At 41.5% G+C, this 24042-nt stretch overlaps 1 protein-coding gene across 4 annotated transcripts in view; it reads left to right on the forward strand.

Moving 5' to 3' along the window:
- PATJ (PATJ crumbs cell polarity complex component) overlaps positions 1-24042 on the forward strand; it is a 369444-nt gene that overhangs the window by 87522 nt on the left and 257880 nt on the right. For all 4 annotated transcript variants that reach the window (XM_058657334.1, XM_058657354.1, XM_058657340.1 and 1 more), the window contains exons 18-19: positions 16213-16422; positions 23100-23216. In XM_058657334.1, the coding sequence (XP_058513317.1) occupies positions 16213-16422; positions 23100-23216 (327 nt within the window). The remainder of the gene's footprint in view (positions 1-16212; positions 16423-23099; positions 23217-24042) is intronic.

Here is a 24042-nt window from a genome sequence, read left to right on the forward strand (position 1 = left end):
ACAAGTAGAGGCCTAATCTGCCACCTCACGTGCTCCTACTAAAGTTTTTAAAAGTTGTAGTCAGGTTTTTGTATTTCATGTTAGTGTCTTAAAACTGGCTTTTTTTCAATGTTTTTTTTATTAATTATTTTGCATTATGTGACAGTTTCATAGGCTCTGGGAATCCCCCCACCCCTCCCCATGCCCTCCCCCCTGGTGGATTCCTCCAACTTGATGCAGTATTACAGTTCAAATTCAATCAAGATTCTTTCCTTGCAAACGTATACCAAGCGTACAGTCCAGCTACTTATTGTCCAGATGGGTTGAACAGTTTCTTGGGGAGAACATTTCTGGTCCGAAGTTAGAGCTGGTAGAATATCATTCCAGTCAATTAAGAGTCCCAATATAACATCAATAGCAATTTGCAACATTATGGAATTGACATGGTTTTGAGTAACCAGTATGTTAAAAAAAAAAAGCAAGTTCTTAACCACAACCTATGATTAGCTCATTGACATTTCAATTTTAGTTTATATACAGGACCGGCTGCTATATACCTTAAAATGGCTATAAGGTACCATTCAGCTGTCTCGTGTCTATTTCATTTTACTATTTAGCCATTTGTTGTGTTGAAGTATAATTTTGCTGATCTTGGCAGATTTTAGGTACAAGACCCCTGAGCTATGGAGCCCTAACCCAAAACTGGCTTTGTTTTAAAAATAATATGCAGTACAATGATTTTCTGAGCACCATTGACATGGCATAAAATACAGAGGAACATAGAGATATTCTATGACAAAGAAATCTACTCATCACCATAATTTGTCACTCCAGGCAAAAGATATTGATTTCTCTTGTTTGTTCTACAAGAGTTTTTTGTTGCCTGTATATGTTTATTTAAGTAATAGTTTTTGTTGTTTAATGTTTATGTTTTGATGCGTGAATGGGATGTGTCATAGACTATAACTGCTTTGCCTCTTCTAAATTATATGTTCTTTCATTTTGTTATTTATAGATCTATCCAATTCTTTTTAATGGCTGCATAATATTTTATTGTGATTGTACAATAAGTTTATTGGTTAAATTTATTGGACAACCAATCTTCTGTACCTATTTGAATATTTTAAGCAAGACTGGAGTGTGTGTCTGACACATTCTTTTATATAAACGTGAGGATATATCTTGTGATAAGTTTTTGTAAATGGAGTTGCTCATAAAATGAGTATGTTTTAAATTTTGATACATTTTGGTTGAACATAATAATCATTTGTGAGACTCATAAATATAAAGACCATTAAAATTGATGCTTTCTTAAGTAGAGGCATTTCTATATTCAAATAATTCTCCTGGAAAATAGTACAAACAGGTACATAATTCATGAATTTACTAATGGTTTTTAAGATATGAACAGATTAAAAGATAGCAATATATAACCATCAGTTTTATTTAAACTTCATAGGTGGCAGTAATTAACCTTTTTGTCTTTGTAGCCAAGAGGGCATGAAGTATTTATATTCACAGTATGGTGTTGGTATTTAAAAGTTTATTCTTTTTCCCCCCATCAATTTCAGTTTTGTTTGTCAGAAAATTGAGCTTTTAAAAGGGATGGAGGCATTTGGATTTTAATTTTCTAAGGAAGTTGGGATTCTGAGTGAACACAGTAGTCCACTATCTTAATGCTTATCTTAGCTAACTCAGAATGCAGCAAATGGCATCTATTTTATTTGATTTTAATGTATAGTTGTATATACAGTAGTAGCATTAAAAGTCAAGTGCAAAGCTGTACTATTTCCAGGACGTGAAATATATAGAGGATACTTATATCTATTCTTCAAGTTATTATACAGTTTGACTTTAATGCTCAACATGGTCACTGGTGTGTATATGTATTTAACTCTTTAGGTCTAATTCACCCATGTAAGATCTTAGCACTGAGCAAAAATCAGGCAGTCTGCTGCGACTGACAGTATCCATAGCCCTGCAAATACATCATGGAGCTCACTGTTGAATAAACCTCACAGCTGTGTTTAAAGGTCTTTTTTTAAATTTTTTTAACTCAGGGGAACTTATCAAGGCTACTTTTTGCCCATCCCTGATTCCTATCCACATTTATTTTTGTTAACATCAAAGTACTGTAAGCTTGGGTGTTGCCTGGGCTGAAGATTTCTTTTCACAGAGGATTTGCTAGCTTTCCCTCTATGGGAAAGTTCTGTACCCTTCAAATCATTTTAAGCTGCTTCATTTGAAAAATAATTCTTAGTAGTGTATTCATGGAGTGGATTGATTGTGGCTACTGGAGAAATTCTCTCATGGCTTAAATATTGCTTTTCAAGCCTGCGAAGTGGCTGAATGAAGAGAGCCCCACTCCTGGTGTGTGGAGTTTGTAGTGTACTCAGGATGATGACTGACTTCCAAAAACCTCAGTGCAGCAAGGCTAAAGGCATCAGGAGACCAGAAGCCACTTAATAAGAGATCAAAGAGGCTGTGTGTATCAGCTTGAAATCCAGATAGTGCAGATCAAAAGCTTGCCTTACTGAGGCAGCTGCAGGGGGACAAAGTTAGCAGGAGGTCTCACAGATCTTAAGTCAGGCCTGATGTTGAACTTTGCGGGAATTTCATGGCTCTGGAATACGAATTTGGCAAAAAAAAAAAAAAAAATCCCATTATATTTATTGGGGGCAAAAGAGAATAGCAAGCAGGCAGCAAATGCTTGTTTGCTGGATGGTTCTTATATGGTAGGGTTTTTTTTTTTTTTAAGATTTATTTATTTTTATTGGAAAGTCAGATATACAGAGAGGAGAGGCAGAGAGAAGGATCTTCCGTCTATTGATTCACTCCCCAAGCAGCTGCAATGGCCGGAGCTGAGTCATTCTGAAGCCAGGAGCCCGGAGCCTCTTCTGCATCTCCCACGTGGGTGCAGGGTCCCAAGGCTTTGGGCTGCCCTCAGCTGCTTTCCTAGACCAAAACCAGGGAACTGGATAAAAAGTGGGATGCTGGGACATGAACCTGCACCCATATGAGATCCTGGCATATGGAAAGCGAGAACTTCAGCCACTAGGGTACCACGCTGGGCCTGATAGCTTTTCTTTTAACAAATAGTCTTCTACAACTGTGTCTACTTCTTAGTAGAAGACATTGCTAAGGAGAAGGGGGTCCTGAAAATGATCTCTCCCTTGTAGTCTATGAATATTTTGGAAATGACAAACTATAAATATTGGTGTTCATGACATACCCACTGAGAGGTAAAGAAAGTAGGAGGGAAGGTGCATAAAGATGCTCGGATTTATTGCAATACGTTGCAATCAGATCTTTCCTATTAAGTTCTCAAGGTACTTGAGGAAGCCAATGGATATCAGTCTTCTTACTCATCTGTGTCAGTCTTGTAATTAAACACAGGAAATACCACCCAAATAGAAGCATTGAGCTAAAGAAGTCCCGTCTCCAGTGATGTTTAGTCACCAGATTTGTCTTTGCTTCCAGATGTGGATGTGTATTGCAAGTTCCCTCTGGATCCTAATGTCAGTCTTGAGGTCCATGGCAGTCATTGAAATCACAGTCCTTCCTGGAGTGTGGCAAAATGAGTGGATCAGCTCAACAAATGGGTTCTGGGAATCTGTATTCATAGTCTGCGTAGTTTGCTCTTCTCTGCCCTATTGGCTGTGTCTCTGGGAGGCCGACCCTGGGAGGGTCAGGCAGTGGTCTTACCTCTTTCCGATACTGCAGTTCTGATTGGTTAATGATACAAGAAAGGTCGGTAGCTGCCTGGTCCTTACATACCATTTCTAAGGCTCAAATTCCCCCTTTAGTCTTTCCTCTTTATTTTAATCTGTTGTTGCATTTACTGTACGACTGTGACCACTAGGTCTTGAATTTTGGAAAGGACCCGACGATCTGGGTGTGCACTGTGACTATGACACTCTGTAGGACTTTGGGCAAGCTTGTTAGTCTTTCTTGATCCCACTTTACTAAATAATTTCTATATCTTGTAATATTGGTTTTACATAGTTGCAAAAGCTATGTAAATAAATGCATGTAAATACCCACATGTTTCTCTGCAGTTACTAAAAAATGATGATGATGATGGTGACTTATCAGGATGGAATCTGAACACAGATTTGCTAAATCTGTCATTCATTGCAATCTCTTTATTTAATATACAGTATGTAGGAAATAAAAATGCTAAGAGCTGCTCCTTTTGAAAATCTTATATGTATTAATTGATTCTTTACCATCTTCCTGCACCAGGTTTTGTTCTGGGTACTGAGGATCTAGCAGTAAACATGTGTCTCCCTTCTCTTGGAGTTCAAATAGAATTTGGTGCAAGTGGGAGACAAATAAGCAGTTAGAATAAAGGAAACAGAAAGCAAGTCTGTATGATGCTTTGAGCTATGGTGCAAGTAAGATGAGGAAACTGAGCATTGTCTCCTAGGAGATGCCATGTGCCTGGGTAGGTGCTGGGCATGCCAGACCCAGTGATTCTGAGTAAGTTAGTCCTCATTTCACGCCTTTATTTTGTTCCATAAACATTTGTTTTCTTTCTTGGCTTTCTAATTTTTTATCCCTTATAACCAAGTATCCTTTGCGAAACTTTGTGTTCCAATTTTTTTTTTCCTTTGGAAAACATGATCACAGGGTAAAAATAGCCAGTAATTGTGTTCTGCTCGCTCTGGGTCAGGCGTTCTTCACAGCACTTGATATATGTTAACTGATTTAATCTCTGCAACCCCAGGAGGCAAGTCCTGTAATCATCCTCATTTTATGGATGAGAAAACTGATGCTTTAGATGTTAAACAATTTGATCCTGACCACCCAATTAGTAGGTGGTGGGGTTGAGGTTCTGGGCCTGTGGTTTAGTTGGGGGAGAGTGCAGCCTTCAAACTAGAAACACCCCTCATTCTCCCTAATTGTGGCTCAGCTGATAGTTGATGGAAATATCTCATTATTTTGATGTACTGATTACAATTCTAAAAGCTTTGCTTCAGATTGTTCCCAGTGTCTTAAGATTCCCTAGTGCTATGGCAACAGGTTAAACCACTGCCTGTGATACCAGCACCTCCTCTCGGACTGTCACTTCAGGTCCTGGCTGCTGTTTTCCCATCCAGTTCCCTGCTAATGTACCCCAGAAAGCAGCAGAAGCTGCCACAAGCACTGCCACGCTTGTGGGAGACCGTGGTGGAGTTGCAGCCTCCTGGCTTCTGTCTGATCCAACCCTGGCCATTGCAGATCTGTTTTTCTCTCATATCTCTATCGCTCTGCCTTTCAAATAAAATAAATAGAGCTTGTTAAAATAAAAAAAAATCTCAGAGATTAAGTTCAAATAAGTGCTTACACTGAAAGTGACTCATTTGAATAATTAAATCCCAAAATTAGTATTAGAAAAGCTTTTACAAATTCTGTGTGTAAACTTTCCCTGTTGTAAAACCTCTAAAGAAATGTAATTTTGGGCCCGGTAGCGTGGCCTAGCGGCTAAAGTCCTCGCCTTGAACGCACTGGGATCCCATATGGGCGCCGGTTCTAGTCCCGGCAGCTCCACTTTCCATCCAGCTCCCTGCTTGTGGCCTGGGAAGGCAGGAGAGGACGGCCCAATGCTTTGGGACCCTGCACCCGCGTGGGAGACCCGGAAGAGGTTCCTGGTCCCGGCTTTGGATTGGCGCTCATCGGCCCGTTGCGGCTCACTTGGGGAGTGAAACATTGGATGGAAGATCTTCCTCTCTGTCTCTCCTCCTCTCTGTATATCCGGCTTTCCAATAACAATAAAATCTTTTTTAAAAAATGTAATTTTTTCTCCCAGAAGATATTGGGAAATTTTCTTATTTTTCAAATTGATCTTCTGCATTAAAAAATTACTGTAATGTACATGCAACATAAAATTTATCATTCCTTTTTTAGAAGTAAAATTTGAAAATGTTAAGTATATTCACATTTCAGCTATTGATTTTGATTGCACTTGACTGAAACTGTGTAGTGGAAGGCGTTCTAGCTTGATAATGGGACTTTCAGATAAAGGATGATCAGCTGCATGATTTGTTTTGTTTTCCTATAATCAACAACAGTCCTGGCCCAGGAGTGGCTGGTGAACATGTAAACAGTGGCAGCACAGCGTACAGACTTTGACAGCTGAAGCATCCATGGAAGAATGCAGTAGGGAACAGAAATGGGATAAGATAAAGTCACAGTCTTCCACAATGGTGACTTCCCTAATACTCTTGCTAGAACTGCTTTAATTATTATGTTTCTTATAATGGTGTTTTTAAGTACTGAAATATACAGAGTAAAATTATGTGTTCACTTAAAGGTGTATTTTTTTCCACTTTAGAAAATGTTTTAATCTTTTCTCTGCACACTTCTCTTTCATTGCATTTTTAATTGCATTATGAGCTGTGCTTACTGTGCCCTTCAGTTTACTTCAGTGAAAGATGCATGGAAAAATCTATGCTTAATACCTTATGGTATGTAAGAAGGAATAAGGCACAAGGAGCCAGGAGCTGTATCAGGTTAATGTATTTAGAGAGAATGTGTTTTGTGGACCCTTACTTTGAATGTGATGGTGCTGTGGTAATTGGTATGATTGTTACAATGCTTCTCTGTATTATGAAATATAGTTAAAAATGGACTTAGATTCTAGATTCCTTGCTCATTCATTAGAATCTTCTAGTTACTGCATTCATTGTAGTTACATTTAGTCCTCTTTCCTAAAATGAATGCTTAGGTTATTGGTCAAATAGAAAAAGCTCTTTTGAAATAATGGATTACATCCTACGATCTTAAACTGGAGCTCTTCTAGTAGTTGTAGTTTAACTAATGGTCTCTGCCATGTCTTTTGTTGTTTTCTTGAAATGGCAATGGAAATTTTTTTTAAAAAAGGGCGAGGGGCGATGCCGCGGCTTAGCGGCTAAAGTCCTTGCCTTGCACACACTGGGATCCCATATGGGCACCGGTTCTAATGCCGGCAGCCCCACTTCCCATCCAGCTCCCTGCTTGTGGCCTGGGAAAGCAGTCAAGGACAGGCGGGAAAAAAAGATGTTTGAGGAGTCAACAAAAATGGGTATGTGTTGTCATACATGCTCTCATGTACATTTTGCTGTTTGCTTGTGTTCTGATGCAAGAATACCCCAAGCAGAGTGTTATAGTTGAAGGCCTTTTCATAAGCACTTGAAAGATACCACTGAAACTATATAGTGGTGACCCATAGAATGTATCAGCTTCATTGCAGATGCAGCTTTTTTGAGTTAATTTCTATCCTTCCTCACTTTTTTGAGTGGTATTGTGAATGCTTTGGTATAAGTTAAAGACAAATTGGACTCAAGGTATTCTGTCAACTTTAGTTATAGGGTTTTAGAATTGAAGAAGGGGATCATAGCTCATGTAGTCAACTTTCTTATTTTACAGTTAAGGAAACCAATTCGTATGAAGACACTTGTACCCAGCCAAGCAGGGATCAAGTAGGGGCTTAAAACTTGTCTTTTCATTTCTAATCAATACTCATACTACCACTAATTGGTTGACTGTCTTTTCTGTCTCTCATAAATGTATCTTTTCCCTCTTTAATAATCTTTGAATCTCTGTCTTTTGACTGACATTGCTTGCATGGAAAATTTTAATTCACTCCAGCTGTCTGACGATTGCTTTGTTTTCTGTCTTAAGATGTAGACAGCTGTGTGTGTGTGTGTGTGTGTGTGTGCAATCTTCTTTGCCTCTCTTTCTAAACCAGTTCCTTTGTTGTTTAAAAACTATTTTTTTCTACTTTTACTCAAAAGGCAGAGAGAAATAGATCTTTCATCTGCTGGTTTATTCTCCAAATGCCCTCAGTAGCCTGGACAGGGACAAAGGAAAGCCAGGAGCCCAGGACTTGATTCAAGTCTTCACTTTGGTGTCAGAGACTCAAGTATTTGGGTTGTCACCTGCTGCCCTCAGGGTTTGTATTAAGAGGACTCATTGGAAGTAGAGCCTGGACCTGAACCCAGTCATCCTAACTGGTATTTTATCTACTGTGCCATACTCCTGCCTCCACCCAATTCCTTCTTTTGTCTGCCTCCAGAATGAAAAGGTAACTGTCTCCCCTTTATTTATTTTTTAAAAAGTGGAGTTAGTGAGGAGGGATTGGAGATCTTCATCTGCTGATTCACTCCCCAAATGGCTACAGTGGTTGGGGCTGTGCCAGACCAAAGGAAATAGCCAGGAGCTCTGGGTCTCCCACATGGATGCAGGCCCAACACTTGGAACATCATCTGTTGCTTTCCCAGGCTTATTAACAGGAAGCTGGACTGCAAGTGAAGCAGCCAAGACTTGAACCAGCTTTCCCATGAGAGATTGGCATCACAGTGGCTTAACACATTCTGTCAGAATACCATTCCCTCTCTGCCTTTTAAACTGAAGAATTTCTTCCTATAGTCATCACTTTAGCAACTTTCTTGAAACATTGTTTTTGGAAGATTGTTTAGCAATTCATTTGTCTAGATTTTAATGCAAATAATGTCCATGTTTAAAAGTACATTTTTAATGAAATTAATCAGTCACACCAATTTTGTGCTTTTGTCAAACCAATGTTTAAGAGTATTATACTGATATAGTTTTTTTTTTAAGTTTTATTTTTTTTTTTATTGCAAAGCCAGATATACAGAAGAGGAGAGACAGAGAGGAAGATCTTCCATCCTATGATTTACTCCCCAAGTAGCCACAACGGCCAGAGCTGAGCCGATCTGAAGCCAGGAGCCAGGAATTTCTTCCAGGTCTCTCACATGGTTGCTGGGTCCCAAGGCCTTGGGCCATCTTGGACTGCTTTCCCAGGCCAGAAGCAGGGAACTGGATGGGAAGCAGGGCTGCCTGGGTTAGAACTGGTGCCCTTATGGGATCCTGGTACATTTAAGTGAAGAACTTTAGCCGCCACTAGGCCACCAGCACAGTCCTTTCTGTGTAGCACAGGTGCCTCTTTCAAAAATGTCTCTTACAATACTGATTCATTTGCTGCTGTACTGTGGTCACTTGTTGTTCATTCCTCTGCCTCTTATCCATTTAGCATTCTGCATTTCCTCCTGTTCCACGGAGTTTGCCCTGGTCGACTGTGTGTGTATGTTTGTGTGTAGTCTAAGATTCGGAACAACTTCATTCCTTTCGCTTAACACATCTCCTGGTTGATGTCTCTGTTCCTGATAGAGCCCAGAAGCACCTTGTTTCCCTGGGTGACACCCCTGGACTCTGCTTTAGTTTATGGAAAATCTGGTCTCTTTGATCTGTAAGAATGTACACAAATATTCATATAATGTTTTTATAGACACTTCAAAACCTTTAAATCCCATCCGCTCGGACATAATGATTGTCACATGTTTGTATCCATTCCCGTAAAGATGATCTGCTTGCCAAGAAGAGTAGGTTCCTGACAACGTCAATATAAATTACCTGGTGGCTGGTGTGTATTTTACCTATGTGTGCCAGTTTAATATATACTCTATGCTCTCCCACTTTTCATCTGTTGGGAACTGAAATGCAAACTGCCCACAGCCAAGTGTGATATAAATTTATCTTCTATCCTATTTGTCTTCTTTGAATACTCATTCAGTTAGCAGATACTTAACCTTAAGGGAGAGGAGCAGCATTGCTTAGTGGTTATAAGCATAAACTCTGAGGTTTAATCAGTTGGTTTCAACTTTGGCTCTGCCATTTACCAACCATGTGCTTTGGTTAACTTACATAACTTTTTTTTTAACTGATGGTGAGCACACCTGCTTTGTGGTCACGTGAAGATCAAATTGATTCAAATAAGTTCAAGAACATGTGGGAAGAACTTAGGATATGTTGGCAGTTGTTTCGGTGTGACGAGATGTGGCCTTTACTTCTGGGGTAATCTTCAGCTTGAGTGTGGTTAAGTCATGGTAAGGAAAGAAAAAGTAAATAGATGGTCCTTCAGTTTCAACCTTGTTCCTGGCAGTCATCGTATTAGGTTGCGGAAGTGAAGTGGCGACTCAGTAAACATATGCCTGCTCTCAGGATGTTCAGCTTTGGTAGAGAGTTAAAATGGAAAGTAGAAGTGATATGAATCTCTACTTTCAAGTTCCAGAAGGCCAGAGTGAAAAGGGACAATGTGTAATGACCAATACTCTAATGGCTATAATAGGCAGCAGGGGGCATGGGTACGCAGTCAAGCAAGAAGGGAGGAAACCTTGAACTGTGACAACATGGAGAAAGTGGTAGTGATCAGGGAGAGCATTCTTGGCAGTGGGGTCCTTGAGACAATGGGACTGAGCAAGCCGAGACACTTCCCAGTGTGTAAGTAGCTCTGTGTTACTGGGTATGGTGTGGACACGGGCACAGGCATGATGTGTGCAGGGAGCCTGAGAGGCAGAGCTGCCATCCTGAGGGTTTTCTCTCCATGAAGAACAAAAAGCAGTCATGACTTGACTCTGAAGCCAGTAGGTAGGTATCACTGAAATATTCTAAGAAGAGGGAAAATTATGATGTTTTTTCATTTTCTGAAGAATGATTATTATCTCCAGAAAATGGATCATTGGGCGCAAGGTTAGAGACAAATAGGACTATGAACCATTGTAGTTGTTGCTCAAGTTAGAAATAATGGGCAGGTGAAGCATGGTGGTTGTAGGAGAAGTGGAAACGAAGGTGGAAGAGCTAGAGGGTCACACTGATGCCTTAGTGCAATGGTGAGGGGATCAGTTCAGCAGATACCATTAAGGGATTGTGGAGGGGAGAGGCTGCTTTTCAGCTCAAAATTGCCACAACATTGTAGCTTTCTGTATTAATAATAAATATAAAGAGCCCGGCATGGTAGGCTAGCTGCTGAAGTCCTCACCTTACTCTTGCTGGGATCCCATATGGGCACCGGTTTGTGTCCCAGCAGCCTCACTTCCCATCCCACTCCCTCCTGGGAGTGGCCTGGGAAAGCAGTCTAGAACAGCCCGAAGCCTTGGGACCTAGCACCCACGTGGGAGACATGGAAGAAATTTCTGGCTCCTGACTTCGGATCGGCTTAGCTCTGACCATTACAGCCACTTGGGGAGTGAATCAATGGACGGAAGATTTTCTTCTCTGTCTCTTCTCCTCTTTGTGTGTCTGCCTTTCCAATGAAAATAAAATAAATAAACCTTTAAAACAAAAATATATGAATAAATAAATATCAAGGATGAGGATCACTTTAGAGACCTCAAAACTGTATATATCCACCTTTCTTCAGCAATTTCATTTACATTTGAGCAATTATTTGTGCCCCTCTCCCCCATTCCCTAGGATTTCCTAACAGCCATGAGGTTTAGGATTGATGTCACTCTCTGCTCATGCCTTCTGGGGTAGTATTGTCTTGAAAGTTTGCTGATTATAGTAAATATAGGAGTCCTTTATTTAAGAGTGGTAGAGAACAAATTTCACAAAGAGTTGAATTGTGGGACACTGTGAAAGCGTATATTGTAAGAAGCTGAAGCTGAAGTGAACATTTGGCCCAAGGGTTAGATCCTTGCTTGGGAAAGCCCATATCCCATGTCATAGCTTCAGGTTCAAGGTCTGGCTCTGCTTTGTATCCAATTTTCTGCTGAAGTACATCCTAGGAGACAGCAGGTGATGGCTCAAGTATTGGGGTCCCTTCCACCCACATGGAAAACCCAGATGGAGTTCCTGTCTCCTGGCTTCAGCCTGGTCCTGCTTGGCTGTTTTAGGCATCTGGGGAGTAAGCCAGCAAATGAAAGATTCATGTCTCTCTCTTGTTCCCCTTCTCAAGTAAAATGAAGAGAATTAATTTTAACACTTGGAGAAAAAATATTAAAATTATTAAAATTAAAAATGTTTTTAAAATGTTAATAGGTTTTGAATCAAGAGGGGGGAAAAGTTCTGCAAGAGAAAACCTTTTTAGGGAGATGGTTCCTGTGTTCTATAATTGGTCTTTAGTGCCCTCTATTGATTTCATTGAAAAAACCATTTTGATTGTTGAACACAGTGTTATTTACCTGGCAGTGTTATTTACCAAAAAGAAGAAAAATTGAAGTGTTAAAAATTATTATAAAAGATACTAAAATAAACTGGCCTTTCAAAATCTGGTTGGCGTGCTTGCAGATTGGATAGAGATTCTTGTGAAATATATTTAGAACATTTGGTTTCAATGTAATACACATATGTCATTGTGGACTATTTTCATAAGATGGGCTTTTCTGGTGAGAAGTAGCCTGAGTTGAGTTTAAGTTTGCACATTTTTATGTATCAAAACCTCCAGAATAGCTGCTGCCCCAATAGGCAGCAGCAGCAGCTGTTTTTCTGTGGAGTGGCTGCTACATGTGATGGCCATGAAAGGAAGTGACTGTTGCTCATTACAGCAATTTCATTCAGCTATGTGGGAAATCACACAGTCGGGAAAGTCTTCATGGCAAATGAAGTAGTGATTACAGATAATGGGGCATTTGCAAAGGTGGCGGGCTGTCTTTCATTCTTTCTTTCTTTTTAATTCCTTCTCCAAATGATAAAGAAGTTGCCTTTAGTTTCTTTCCTCCAGGAAAAAGGGGAAGAGTGGAGTAGATTTAGTGGTGAGAATAACTGGAAGTCTAAATCAGAATGAATGTTAGCAAGCCAGCACACCTGGCACTGGTTTAAGGTCTAAAAAAGTGTGCACTTTGTGTAAATAAGTGCTCATGGTGACTTTTCTACAATAACAGGATCTATTAATCTTTCAAGAGTAAAACTGTGTTTTCATTATTTCTTGGTGACTCTTCCTTTGAAATTTTTCCAATTACCATTTCAACCAGTTGCATTTTGAAAACCTATTCACTTCTGTGAGTTAAAAATAGTACTTTTTGATTAGGTGTTATATGAAGCTGTATTTATTGCTCACAAACCACTGAGTGAAATCATTTATTTTCCTTTGCTATATTTTACTGTTTCAGTTCTTTCTACGAAAGATAAGTCATTATTAATATGTATAATGCCAGCTGCTTTCTCTATTGCATGAGAGGAATATGCTCTTACGGAGTTCCCCTTCCTCACCGATAAAAAAGCCTTTCATCAAAAACTGACATCCGAAATGAAGGACATAATTGTCTAGCTTATTTATTAGTGTGTCAAGCTTAAAATGTAAAGGTTTCATATTTCAGAATGAAAAGTGTGTTGTGATTCATGGTTGCTGGTGACAAAGTAGACAGCTCTTTTATAGCGCTTGCTGATGGCCTGCTGATGTGCCACCGCGCTTTCTGTTTCTCTGTACAATAGCTCCCTCTACTTGAAAATATTGGTGTCATTACAGCTCATTGCTATGTACTTTATTAGTGAGTTCCCGTGACTGTCTTTTATTTTTATTCCTTTTCATAACTATGTAGTGATAATTCAGAAAATTACCATGATGCTTTTGAGTTGGGGGATAGACAGGCAAAGTTAGTTCAGGAAAGCAAAAGTCTGAATCATTTATTCAGGGAATTAATTGTGTAGTCTGTGTTGATTCAAATAGTGGGTGTTAGAATTAATCAAAATTTCACACTGTATCTTGAAAATGAAATGTGATGTCTGAAATACGGGTACAGAAGACTGGAAGAGAAAATTCAAAGGAAGCATCAAGTTCTTTGGGGAATCCTGGGACTTGGCACTTCTCACTGTGCTAATTCCAAAGTCATGTAGTTTGAACACAAAACTTGGCAATTTCTTCTCTCTGTTGTCTCTGAAAGGGCTGAATAGACGTGGCTGTAGAGTCTCATGCCACTCCACCTTGTCTTCGTGGGATAGTTTGTGCATATAAAACTGTAAGAGCATCACAGACAAAGCAAAGCAAATGCTGGTGTGATTAGGCTTTCCCTGTATATTCTTTGCTGTGACAAATTTAAGATTCAATACTACAGCCATGCCCTCCACCATTAGGACAGATGAGCAGATGCTCTTTTTTTTTTTTTTAAGATTTATTTATTTTTTTTACAAAGTCAGATATACAGAGAGGAGAGACAGAGAGGAAGATCTTCCGTCTGATGATTCACTCCCCAAGTGACTGCAACGGCCGGTGCTGTGCCGATCCGAAGCCAGGAACCTAGAACCTCTTCCGGGTCCTCCCACGCGGGTGCAGGGTCCCGAATCTTTGGGCCATCCTTGACTGACTGGTTTCCCAGGCCATAAGCAGGGAGCTGGATGGGAAGTGGAGCTGCCGGGATTAGAACCGGCGCCCGTATGGGATCCCGGGGCGTTCAAGGCGAGGACTTTAGCCGCTAGACCACGCCGCCGGGCCCAGATTAGCAGATGCTCTTACACCTTAAGAATTCCATGTGAGTCTGTCTGTCTGCTCCCTTCACAGATTGGTTTTTAGTTCTTCTTGATATTACTATAACAATAATACCATATTATTAATAGGATCATATTGTTAATATAATAATAATAATTAATATGATAAGCACTAGAACTTAATGATCAAGAGTAGAACTTGAAAGCCACATTGCCTTGTTAAATTCTGGCTTTGCCACTTACCAGCCAGGTATCATGGGTTCATATTCTTAACTTTTTCTCTTCTTGTTCGAGTTCTAAGAGATGTACTGTAGTGGGGCAGGTAAAACCACCTGTGACACCAGCATTTTGATTCAGTGCTGATTTGTGTCCTGGCTCCTTAGATCCTCTGCTTCTTATCCTAGTGATGGGCTTGGAAAGCAACATAAAATGGCATAAGTACTTGAGCCTCTGTAACTCACATGGGAGAACTGGAAGAAGCTCCTGGCTTAGACTTTGCCCATCACCAGTTTTTTCAGCCGTTTGGGAAGTGAAGTGGTAGGTGGAAGATTTTCCTTTCTCCCTCTCTGTACATCTGACTTTCAAATAAACAAATGTATTTTTAAAGAAAAAGGTTTCTGCATTTGAAAGACAGACTTATATAGAGAGACAGAGGCAAAGGGATCTTTGATCTGCTGGTTCACTCCCCGGTGGGCACAATGGCCACGACTGGGCCAGGCCAAAGTAAGGCTCTGGGACTCCTATGGGGTCTTCAATGTGTGTGGCACGGATCCAAGTACTTAGGTCATCTTTGCTTTCCCGGGTGCTTTACAGAGAGCTGGATCAGAAGCATGACTTGATTACAACGGGGTCTCAAACCAGTGCTCCAAGCACAGATGCTAGCATCACAGGTGGCGACTTAACCTGTGGCACCACGATACTGGTCCCCTTACTCACTGAACTTTCTGAGCTTGTTTCCTCACTGGCAAAACACAGATGATGAACCTGCCTACGTCCTGGAGTAAATCTTGCAAGGGCTAGATGAATTGCTAATGTCAAGCGTAGCACAGAAGAAACACTATAAATCAACATGTTATACACAATAAAAATAGGTAATAAAGTTATGAATTTGTTTTTATTAACCACATGTATTGATACATTGCTGTTATCTTCAGTGCTTAATGAGAACAAATACACTGTCTAGCTAGTGAGGGAGATTTGCACATCGATTTCGCTCACAAATTCATACTCATTTCTATGTGTTTGAACAGTTTTGACCAGGGAGCTCCTAAACCGCATCATAATTTTAGGTTATGCTGCTTCTCAGTGTGCACATTTTTGTGATGTGTTGGAATGCTGTAAGGGTTCCATAACTTTTCCAAACTTGAGTGGTTTCACAGGAGGTTTCTACACCGGTAAATGTAAAAGAATGGAGTATCATCTGCTAAAATGTGTCTGTCCTTGAGCCTGTTTGTGGCCAAAAAGGGCTTGTCTGTGGTTCACACTAAATTAATGCTTGTGAATATCCACCATTCCCAAACCTCTTGGTAACCAACAGATTGTCAATCACCAAAAGTTTTAAAAAGTTACTCATGTTGGAGTGTTCAGTTAGAGTTAAAATCATTTTATCTGTTGGACTAGAATCCTGTGTGGGTGCCAGTTCAAGTCCTGGCTGTTCCATTTCTCATCTAGCTCAAGGCAGTGGAAGATACCTCTTTGTACCTTGTGGGGGTTCTGGATGAAGCTCCTGGCTTCAAACTTGTCCAACTGTGGCTGTTAAAACCATTTGCAGGAGTGAACCAGGAGATGGACAATCAACCTCTCTCTGCCTCTACACCTAACTCTACCTCGCTCTAACTCTACCTTTCAAATAAATAACTATTTTAAACAAAAAATTATATCTTCACCTTGACCCAAGCTGATATTTTTGTGTATGTCTAGTGTGAGAGTTTATTTTACCTCTTTGGAAGAAAGTCACCAAAATGCTGAGCACAGTGAGACTCATGAGTATACCTAAGGCTATTTGTTTTCATCACACCAATTCCTCTGCTTTCTTTCCTTGGTTGGTAGGACCCTTTAGACCCAACAGGATCGGTGATTGTGATCCGCTCTCTGGTGGCAGACGGTGTAGCAGAAAGGAGTGGAGAACTATTACCCGGAGACCGCTTGGTTTCAGTCAATGAATACTGTCTGGATAACACCACACTGGCCGAAGCTGTGGAAGTATTGAAAGCTATACCGCCAGGCACTGTACGCCTTGGCATCTGTAAGCCTTTGGTGGTAAGTGTTGGATTTTGTTATTCTAAGGATGTGGCTTTTGGACAGAAATACACTTGGCCTTGAATACCAGATCTACTACATCCTGTGTGTGTGAACTTACGCAGTCAGAAAAATAACATCTGTTTTCTAGGGTTTTGAGAATTTCAGAAGAATTATATTCATAAAGTGCATAGCACATTAGTGTATAAGTGCTAGTTGTTAATACTACTAATTAAGCTACTGCCACTTTTATTGCTTCATCTCTGTGATTTTAGCACAGACTTTTAAGTGTGTATCATGTTCCTCTTTGGACATGTAAGTACTTTTGTATCTTTACTTTTAGTAATGAGATCAAAATGGCATGCTAATCTGAAATTCAGTTAATCATTTCACTTAGCCATAGGGTGATGAGATTTCAGTATGCTTTTCTGACCATGAGAGCACATGCCATACCTAGTGTTAGATGCCTGCCAGGTTGAGCCATCATGAAGTTATCTTGTTGGTTACTCTTATGTGTGGAGTGAGGTTACTATTTAGGAGTGAATGCTTCAGTGCAGTTGTGCTACTGAGGTCTCTGGAATAAAATAAACAAATCAAAATGCTTGATGAAAACTTCTCAGCCCATGTTTAACTGTTTTGAGTATTTGCTCTATGTCAGGTTGTCTTTTAAGCCCCTTACTTGTATTAGCTAATTCCATCCTCCTAGCCATGGTCCTCTTGTTACCCTTACTACTGATAAGTTGGCCCAGACACAGTAGCTGATTCAAGGTCATCAGACTAGTGAAGAGCAAAGTTGGAATAAGGATCCTTCAGGGAAGACTCACACAGTGTGTGCCACAGGCTCTGTGTTCCCGTTTTAGTATCGTCATGTATTTGATGTGCAGTGTAAAACAGAATTGTTGTAAACAGTGCTGGAATAGATTTTGAGAAACTTGAGCTTGCTTTGTAGCTTTGCCAAGAGTTAGTTTAATGAATTTCAGATTTAAAAGATAGGCAATATGTGTAAGAATTACATGGGTGGTTAATATGCTTCCCAATACTCACCCTCAGAGAATCTTAGTAATTCTGTTATGTTTTCAGGAACCTGCATCATGAATGGATCATATATGTGATTCTTAAGCAGAATTTTGCATTTTGAGAAGCATTTGTACTAGTACTTTAATAAAAAAAAAATACCATTTTTCTAGGCCTATATTTTTCCATTTCTGGACAAGACTAGCGAACTCTGAAGTTTTTTTCTTAGTTTGACTTTCTTTTTAAATAAAATGAGGGCAACACTAGTGATACTTTTGTGGGACCTCATCTTAGTACTTTAGTATATAGCAGTAACTTAGACTTGATTTTTCTACCTGATTATTTCCCAGATTATTATGCATGCATTGGAAAATCCCAAACTAAATTTTACTATTTCTGTCTTGTGGAGCTTAGCACAACCTTGGCCATTGTAACTGTTTTCAGAAGTGCCAGGCAATGTAACCAAAAAAAAAAAAAACCAAAAGGACATAATACCATTATGGATGTGGAGTGCTGTGCTATTTTGGGAAGGAGAGAACTGTAGAAACCCCAGGACCTCAAAGCATTACTCTGGAGTGTTTGGGTTTTGGGAGATAAAAATTATGCCTAGAACTTGCCCCAGGCTTCTCTCAGGCAAGGCTGCCAGGATTCCTAGGAATGGAAGTCCAATAAAGAATTTGAAAAAAAGATCAATTTCAAGATTTAAAAAATGTTTTCTTCTTTATTCCTTATTCCTGTTTTTAGAATCTGGTTTCTGTTAAAAAAAAAAAAAACTATTCATGAGCAGTAAAAATTGATTCAAGGAGCCTGGTCTAAGTCTTCTCTGAAGTTTCTTCAGTGTCCTGGTGCAGTTTTGGGACACTTACCTAATCAGCTGATGCACAATAAGCATTTTCTCAGTCTCCGGCAAAAGTGGGGATAAAAGATTCAAAGTCAGACTAAATACCGGTCGTAGGGCAAAAAATATTTTTATTGTCTTGTATAACAAAGGTATATATTACTTACTTATATATATATCTTATGTTTTACATTTTCATCTTTACAGCAAATGTGACTTATATTCTCCTTTCTGTAAACTTACTTCAAAATATATTGCATCCTCAGAATGAATGGCCTGACTTTAAAAATTTCGTGGTGTCTTCAGAACTAACAGAGTGTGCTACCAAAGCAGCCGTGGAGCCAGACAGCTGGGGCTTTACTTAGTGCTGTGGTTAGCCTGCAGTGTGTCCGTGGTGCAGTCATTTCACTGCGCCAGCTCCTGCCTTGTGCTGCATGGCAGGGTAGTTGAGAATGCTCACCCTACATCAGACAGCCAGCTTCACATACTGCGTGTGTAACTAACAACTTACATAAGACTGGGCAAATTATTGTCATGTTCATCAATAAAGTGATAATAGCACATACATCTTGGAGTGTATGTTAATATGATAATGTTAATTATACTTACTTAACATTGTGATTGGCCCAGGGATAACTAGATTGCAGCAGTCATTCTGTTGTGTAGACAAGGTCTCTTCCTAGGAGATTGTGTTTTCTGTTTTTACCTGTACGTTTTTGTTTGAAAGAGACAGATGATCTTGTCCACGGTTCACTCGCCCAAATGCCTATAGTAACAAGGTCGACAGTGCTGGGAGTTTGGAACTCAGTCTGGGTCTCCCACATGAGTAGGGTAGCAGGGACCCAACTCCAGGAGCCATTATCTGCTGCTTCTCATGGTAGGCAGTAACAGAAAGCTGGAATGAGGAGTGGAGGCAGAACTAAAACCCAAACACCAGTAATGGAATCTGGACACCCTTATCAGTGTCCTAACCACTGTGCCAAAAGTCTGCTGCTGCATTTTCCTTAAGAAATGCAAGCTTTGACCTAAATATGACATTGGTTTTAGATTAATTAATGACAGTTTATTCCAAGGAAACAATTTGCATAAATTTTGTCATGTACTTGCCACAAGAACAGAATTAATCTGAAGAGAGTTTGAAGCAAAGGTATTTTCTTTTTTTCTACATTTTGTTATTTATTTATTTTTTTTTCTTATTTCAATTTTATTATTTTTATTTTTATTTTATTATATTTTTGACAATCTTTACATAGTTAATTACGGTAAAAAGGTTCAGGGGCAATGGGGAAGTGGGTAAGACTATTATTTCCACATTGTTTCCTTCATGTATCTGAGGTGCAGAGGGATATTGAGGGAGAAACCACACCCAGTTTCCCACCCACCTTAAGTCCCGGATGTGGGGCATGCTCTGAGATACTTGCTTAAGTGGTTTTGATAGTTCACCAGTTATGAATCGCTGCCAATCTTGCCACTCCAACCATGATGAGGTCTTTGAAGAATCCACTGATTGACATGGTCTATCACAGAGTCTCCTTTTGCCCAGTATTTCGCTGCCAACATATAGCTGAGGTGGTTGATTGACTTGTTCTGTCTTCTGTCTTTTCTTGGTTAGGGATCTGAGTTCAGCATTTCAGTTGGGGAGATCTCTGAAGAAATTTTGTCTGAGATGTTCTCAGACCAGATTCTTGTATGTACTAGCAAGTACAGGGCCCGGCACAGTCCATCACCCCAATCAGCTGGTGGTTGCAACTGCTGGGTTGGTTCTGTTCTCAGCCCCGACTTCCACTGGAACCAATGGGTGTTGCAGTCCAGTCTGATTCTGCCCAGCACATACTCGGCCCTCACATAAACCAGTGGGAGCTGCAGCCCAGTCAGAGCGACCCACACTAACCCCCACCAGGCCTGCCGCCTACCCTGGTTTGCCAGCATGTGTAGCAGTAGTCCAGTCTGTCCCACATCCCATTTGGCTCTCGTACATGTCAATTGGTGTTAAAGCTTTGTTCTATCTAACCAGCTCCACTATGCAGCTAACACAGATGCTGTTGGGTATCTGTCTAGTCACCCAACCCCTGTTCTAGTTTTCATGCCCTCCCGTGGAGGTGGTAACCCAAGAGGGAGGAGCCCACTATTTCCCTCCCAGGCTTCTCCCACTCCCGGATTATGCACTCTCCAGGTAGTTCTGTGGTTTGACTTGACAGAATTAGACCCGAGTGCCAGCTTCTGCCAGCTGATGCTGTGGCTATACCCAAACAACCCTCACCCACTCTAATTTTGTTTGCACCAGTAGGAATAATCTGCCCAACCTGGCTTTTCCCTGATCTGGGCCACATGAGGCGCACAGGTGTTGTAGCCATGCCCAGTCTGGCCTGGCCCCATCCCAGCTCACGCTCTCCAGTGGGAGTAGCTATCCAGCAAGGGAACCACCCCTTATTCCCCTGCTGGCTCTGCCCCCTCCCTTGCTGGTTCTCACGTGTGCTGGTTGGGCGCTGCAGTCACATCCGGTACAGGCAACCTCACCTTGGCATTTCATATTGTGCACTAGTTTTTGTTGCGACCAAACCCGGCTCAATCCACACTGTTCTGGTGCTTGGATTTGCCAGTGGATGACGAGAACTGATTCAGCCTGGTCTGCCCCCGTCCTACGCCAAATGTATGCCAGTGGGTAACTTTCCATGGCCTATTCTGGGCTGTTTCCTATCATGTTTCTTGTGCTTCCCTGCCGGGTCTGTGTCCTGCCAGAGGAGTTGCCCAGGCTCCTCCATCAGAACCCCTCCCAGTGCCAGATTTTGTGCATACCAAGGGGTCCATGAGGCAACCCTACTCAGTTCACCTCCTGTCCTAGCAGGAACAGAGGCTTTTCTTGGCTGGCTTTCACCCCATTCTGGTTCTTGCTGGTGGGTGTTTCAGCCCAGCCATGGCTCGTCCCTTCCCACATATGGCTCACATATGGGAGGCCTAGCCTAGTCTGTCCCACATTTATCCTGGTCCTCCAGGACACCAGATGGTGTTGGGGTCTGGCCTGGCCTGGTGCATCCAATCCCAGCCCACACTAGTGCAGAGGGAGACTACAACTGTTTCCTGGTTAGAACGCAGCCCCCATTCCAGTACACGCGCCCCTTGGTGGGAACCTCAACCCAGTTAGGGTGTCCCCTTAGCTCCCCAACCAGGCCTGTTCCCAGCCATAGATCATACGCCTGCCAGTGGTTGCTCTGACTCAGCTTGGCTCAGTCCCTCACTTGTCCTGGCCTCTGCCTTAAGCATTGTGGCTTAGCGTCCTTGACTCATGCAGACCAGTAGGTGTAAGAGTCTAGCTCGGCATGACCTGTGCTCCATCCTGGTCTCTAGTTTCGCTTGTAGGCTAAGGTTTGCTCAGTCCTGTCCAGTACATCCCGTTCCATTACCAATTGACACATTAGCCAGCTGTTGGAGCTACTTTGCCCAGCTTGTCCGACCCCCATGTCTGAACCACATGTTCACCATGGGGAGCTATGACTCGCCAGGGGAGTTTCCCAAGTTCCTCCACTTGATCCCCTCCCAGACCCAGTTTTCATACATGCCCATGGGTGTTAGCCCAGTGCCCGGCATAGTCTGGCCTTCTGTTTGGCCTTGTATGAGCTGGTGAATGTTGCAGCCTGGCCCACCCCACACCCTATTCAGGCTGCACATTCGGGTGTTGCTGCCTTGACAAGTCCAGACTGTTGCGGGTTCCTTTACCTGTGATTGATGGCCGGCTCCTTGGTCACACCTAGTTTAGTCCATCACCACCCAAACTCTTGAGCTAACCAGTGGGGCTAGAATTTCCACAGGGTTTGGCCCACACATCCCACACAAAATCTACCCCTGGATATGGTTCTCGAGTGCTAGTTAATGTTATGGCCCTGCCTAATGTGGGCAGGCTCCTGATCCATCATCATGTCAGGTAATAGGATATCATGCTGGACAAGCCCCAAGCCATAGCTTTTGCATGGACTGGTATTTGGTGCTCAGCATTGTTAAGTGATTACAAGTTCTTCAAAGGAAGAGTTACTGTCATTGGGAATCTTTAGGATTGATTCACGGCCTAGAAGCTCAGTGCGTTCAACCTGGAGCTACCTAAGCAGTGATTCAAAGAACCAAAACCCCAGAGCTGCCCGGCTGGGCGGCCAGCAGGCAGAGCCTGGCTGGCGCACTGGCCACCTGGGGACAGCTCACCATGAGCACATGGTGGCTGGAGTCGGGATCTGAGCAAGACACCCCATCCTGAGGCCCACCAACAGCCTCCCGGCTGCTGGAAGTTTAAACCCCCAGGCCCAAGATCGCGCCCCTCCCCAATCCCATTCACCCAATGAGGGTGGTGCGTGGGCCCCGGACCTACCCATTCACGGAGACTCCTCTCCCCGCCACCCCCGTGTACTCACCCCAAAGGAAGCAGCCCCCAAACCAAGGCAGGCCCGGGGACAGCTCACCATGTGCACATGGTGGCTGGAGTCGGGATCCAAGCAACTACATTTTGTTATTTATACAGAGAAAATTTTCATGCATTTCAGATGCACCATGTTAATCACATAATAATAGTAATACCTCTCACCGTAACTCCCTACTCCTTCCTTCCTTTTTTTTCTTTTGCTTTTAATTCTCTTCTAAAGAAAGACTTCAGAAAGAAGAAAGTAGAAAGGCCATTGTTCTGTAGGATTATAGATAAGGGCTATAAACTAATCAAATTGCAGGATGTCAGCTTTACTTCTATACATTACAGTTTTTTCCTACTACGTATTAAATGTCATAAATCAGAAAATGTGATGTTTGTCTTTTTGGGTCTGACTATGGTACGATATTTTCTTGATTGTTAAGTGGTTTGTATTTTCAGGAAGATGGTAAAGAAGAAAATTGTCATATTTTACATTCAAGCAATAATGAAGATGAGACTGAACCTCCAGAAACAATTCATGATATAAATTCTTCTTTAATACTGGAAGCCCCCAAGGTATTTAGTAAATTTATTTTCTGTTTGAATGATTTGCTGTGAGCTAAAATTTCTGTAAAGGAGATGAAAACTTTTCCTCACTCTCTTGGCTGTATTTTATAAAATTAATCCCTTTTGGCTATTATAATTTTTTAAAACTAAAGCAGTTTCCATCTATTCTGCTGCTTCTCTTAATGATGCAGGCAAAATATAGGGCATTGTCAAAGAATAAACAGAGTTTTTTTAATGATTTATTTCTTTTTATTGCAAAGACAGATGTACAGAGAAAGGGAGGTACAGAGAGAAAGATATTCCATCCATTGACTCACTCCCCAAATGGCCACAACAGCCAGAGCTAAGCCACACCGAAGTCAAAGGCTTCCTCCAGGTCTCCTACATGAGTGCAGGGTTCCAAGTTCTTGGGCCATCCTCAACTGCTTTCCCAGGCCACAAGTGGGTAGTTAGATGGGAAGCTTAGCATCCATCACATGAACTGCACCCAAATGTGATCCTGGTGCAAGCAAGGCAAGGAGTTTAGCCACTAGCCTACTTTGCCTGTATAGACCTTATTTTATATTGTTAATATGTTTCTAAATGTTTTGGGTGGATGGGTGGTCGGAACACTATTAAAAATAAATCTGCGTTCAAATGATGATGTATGTGTTGCTTAAGCCATAGGCGGTGAGGGTTGGTTGGCCTTTGCCACAGCATCAGCCTGCAGATGCTGGCATGGAAGGGAGGGAGGAACTCTGTCAAGCTAAACTGCAGTGCCACCTGGACAGTGCAAGATCCAGGAGTGGGAGTGGGTTCATTAGGGAAACATTAGGAGGGCATCTCCCTCTTTGGT

Source organism: Ochotona princeps, chromosome 2 (genome assembly GCF_030435755.1).
Source record: "Ochotona princeps isolate mOchPri1 chromosome 2, mOchPri1.hap1, whole genome shotgun sequence".
NCBI lineage: Eukaryota > Metazoa > Chordata > Mammalia > Lagomorpha > Ochotonidae > Ochotona > Ochotona princeps.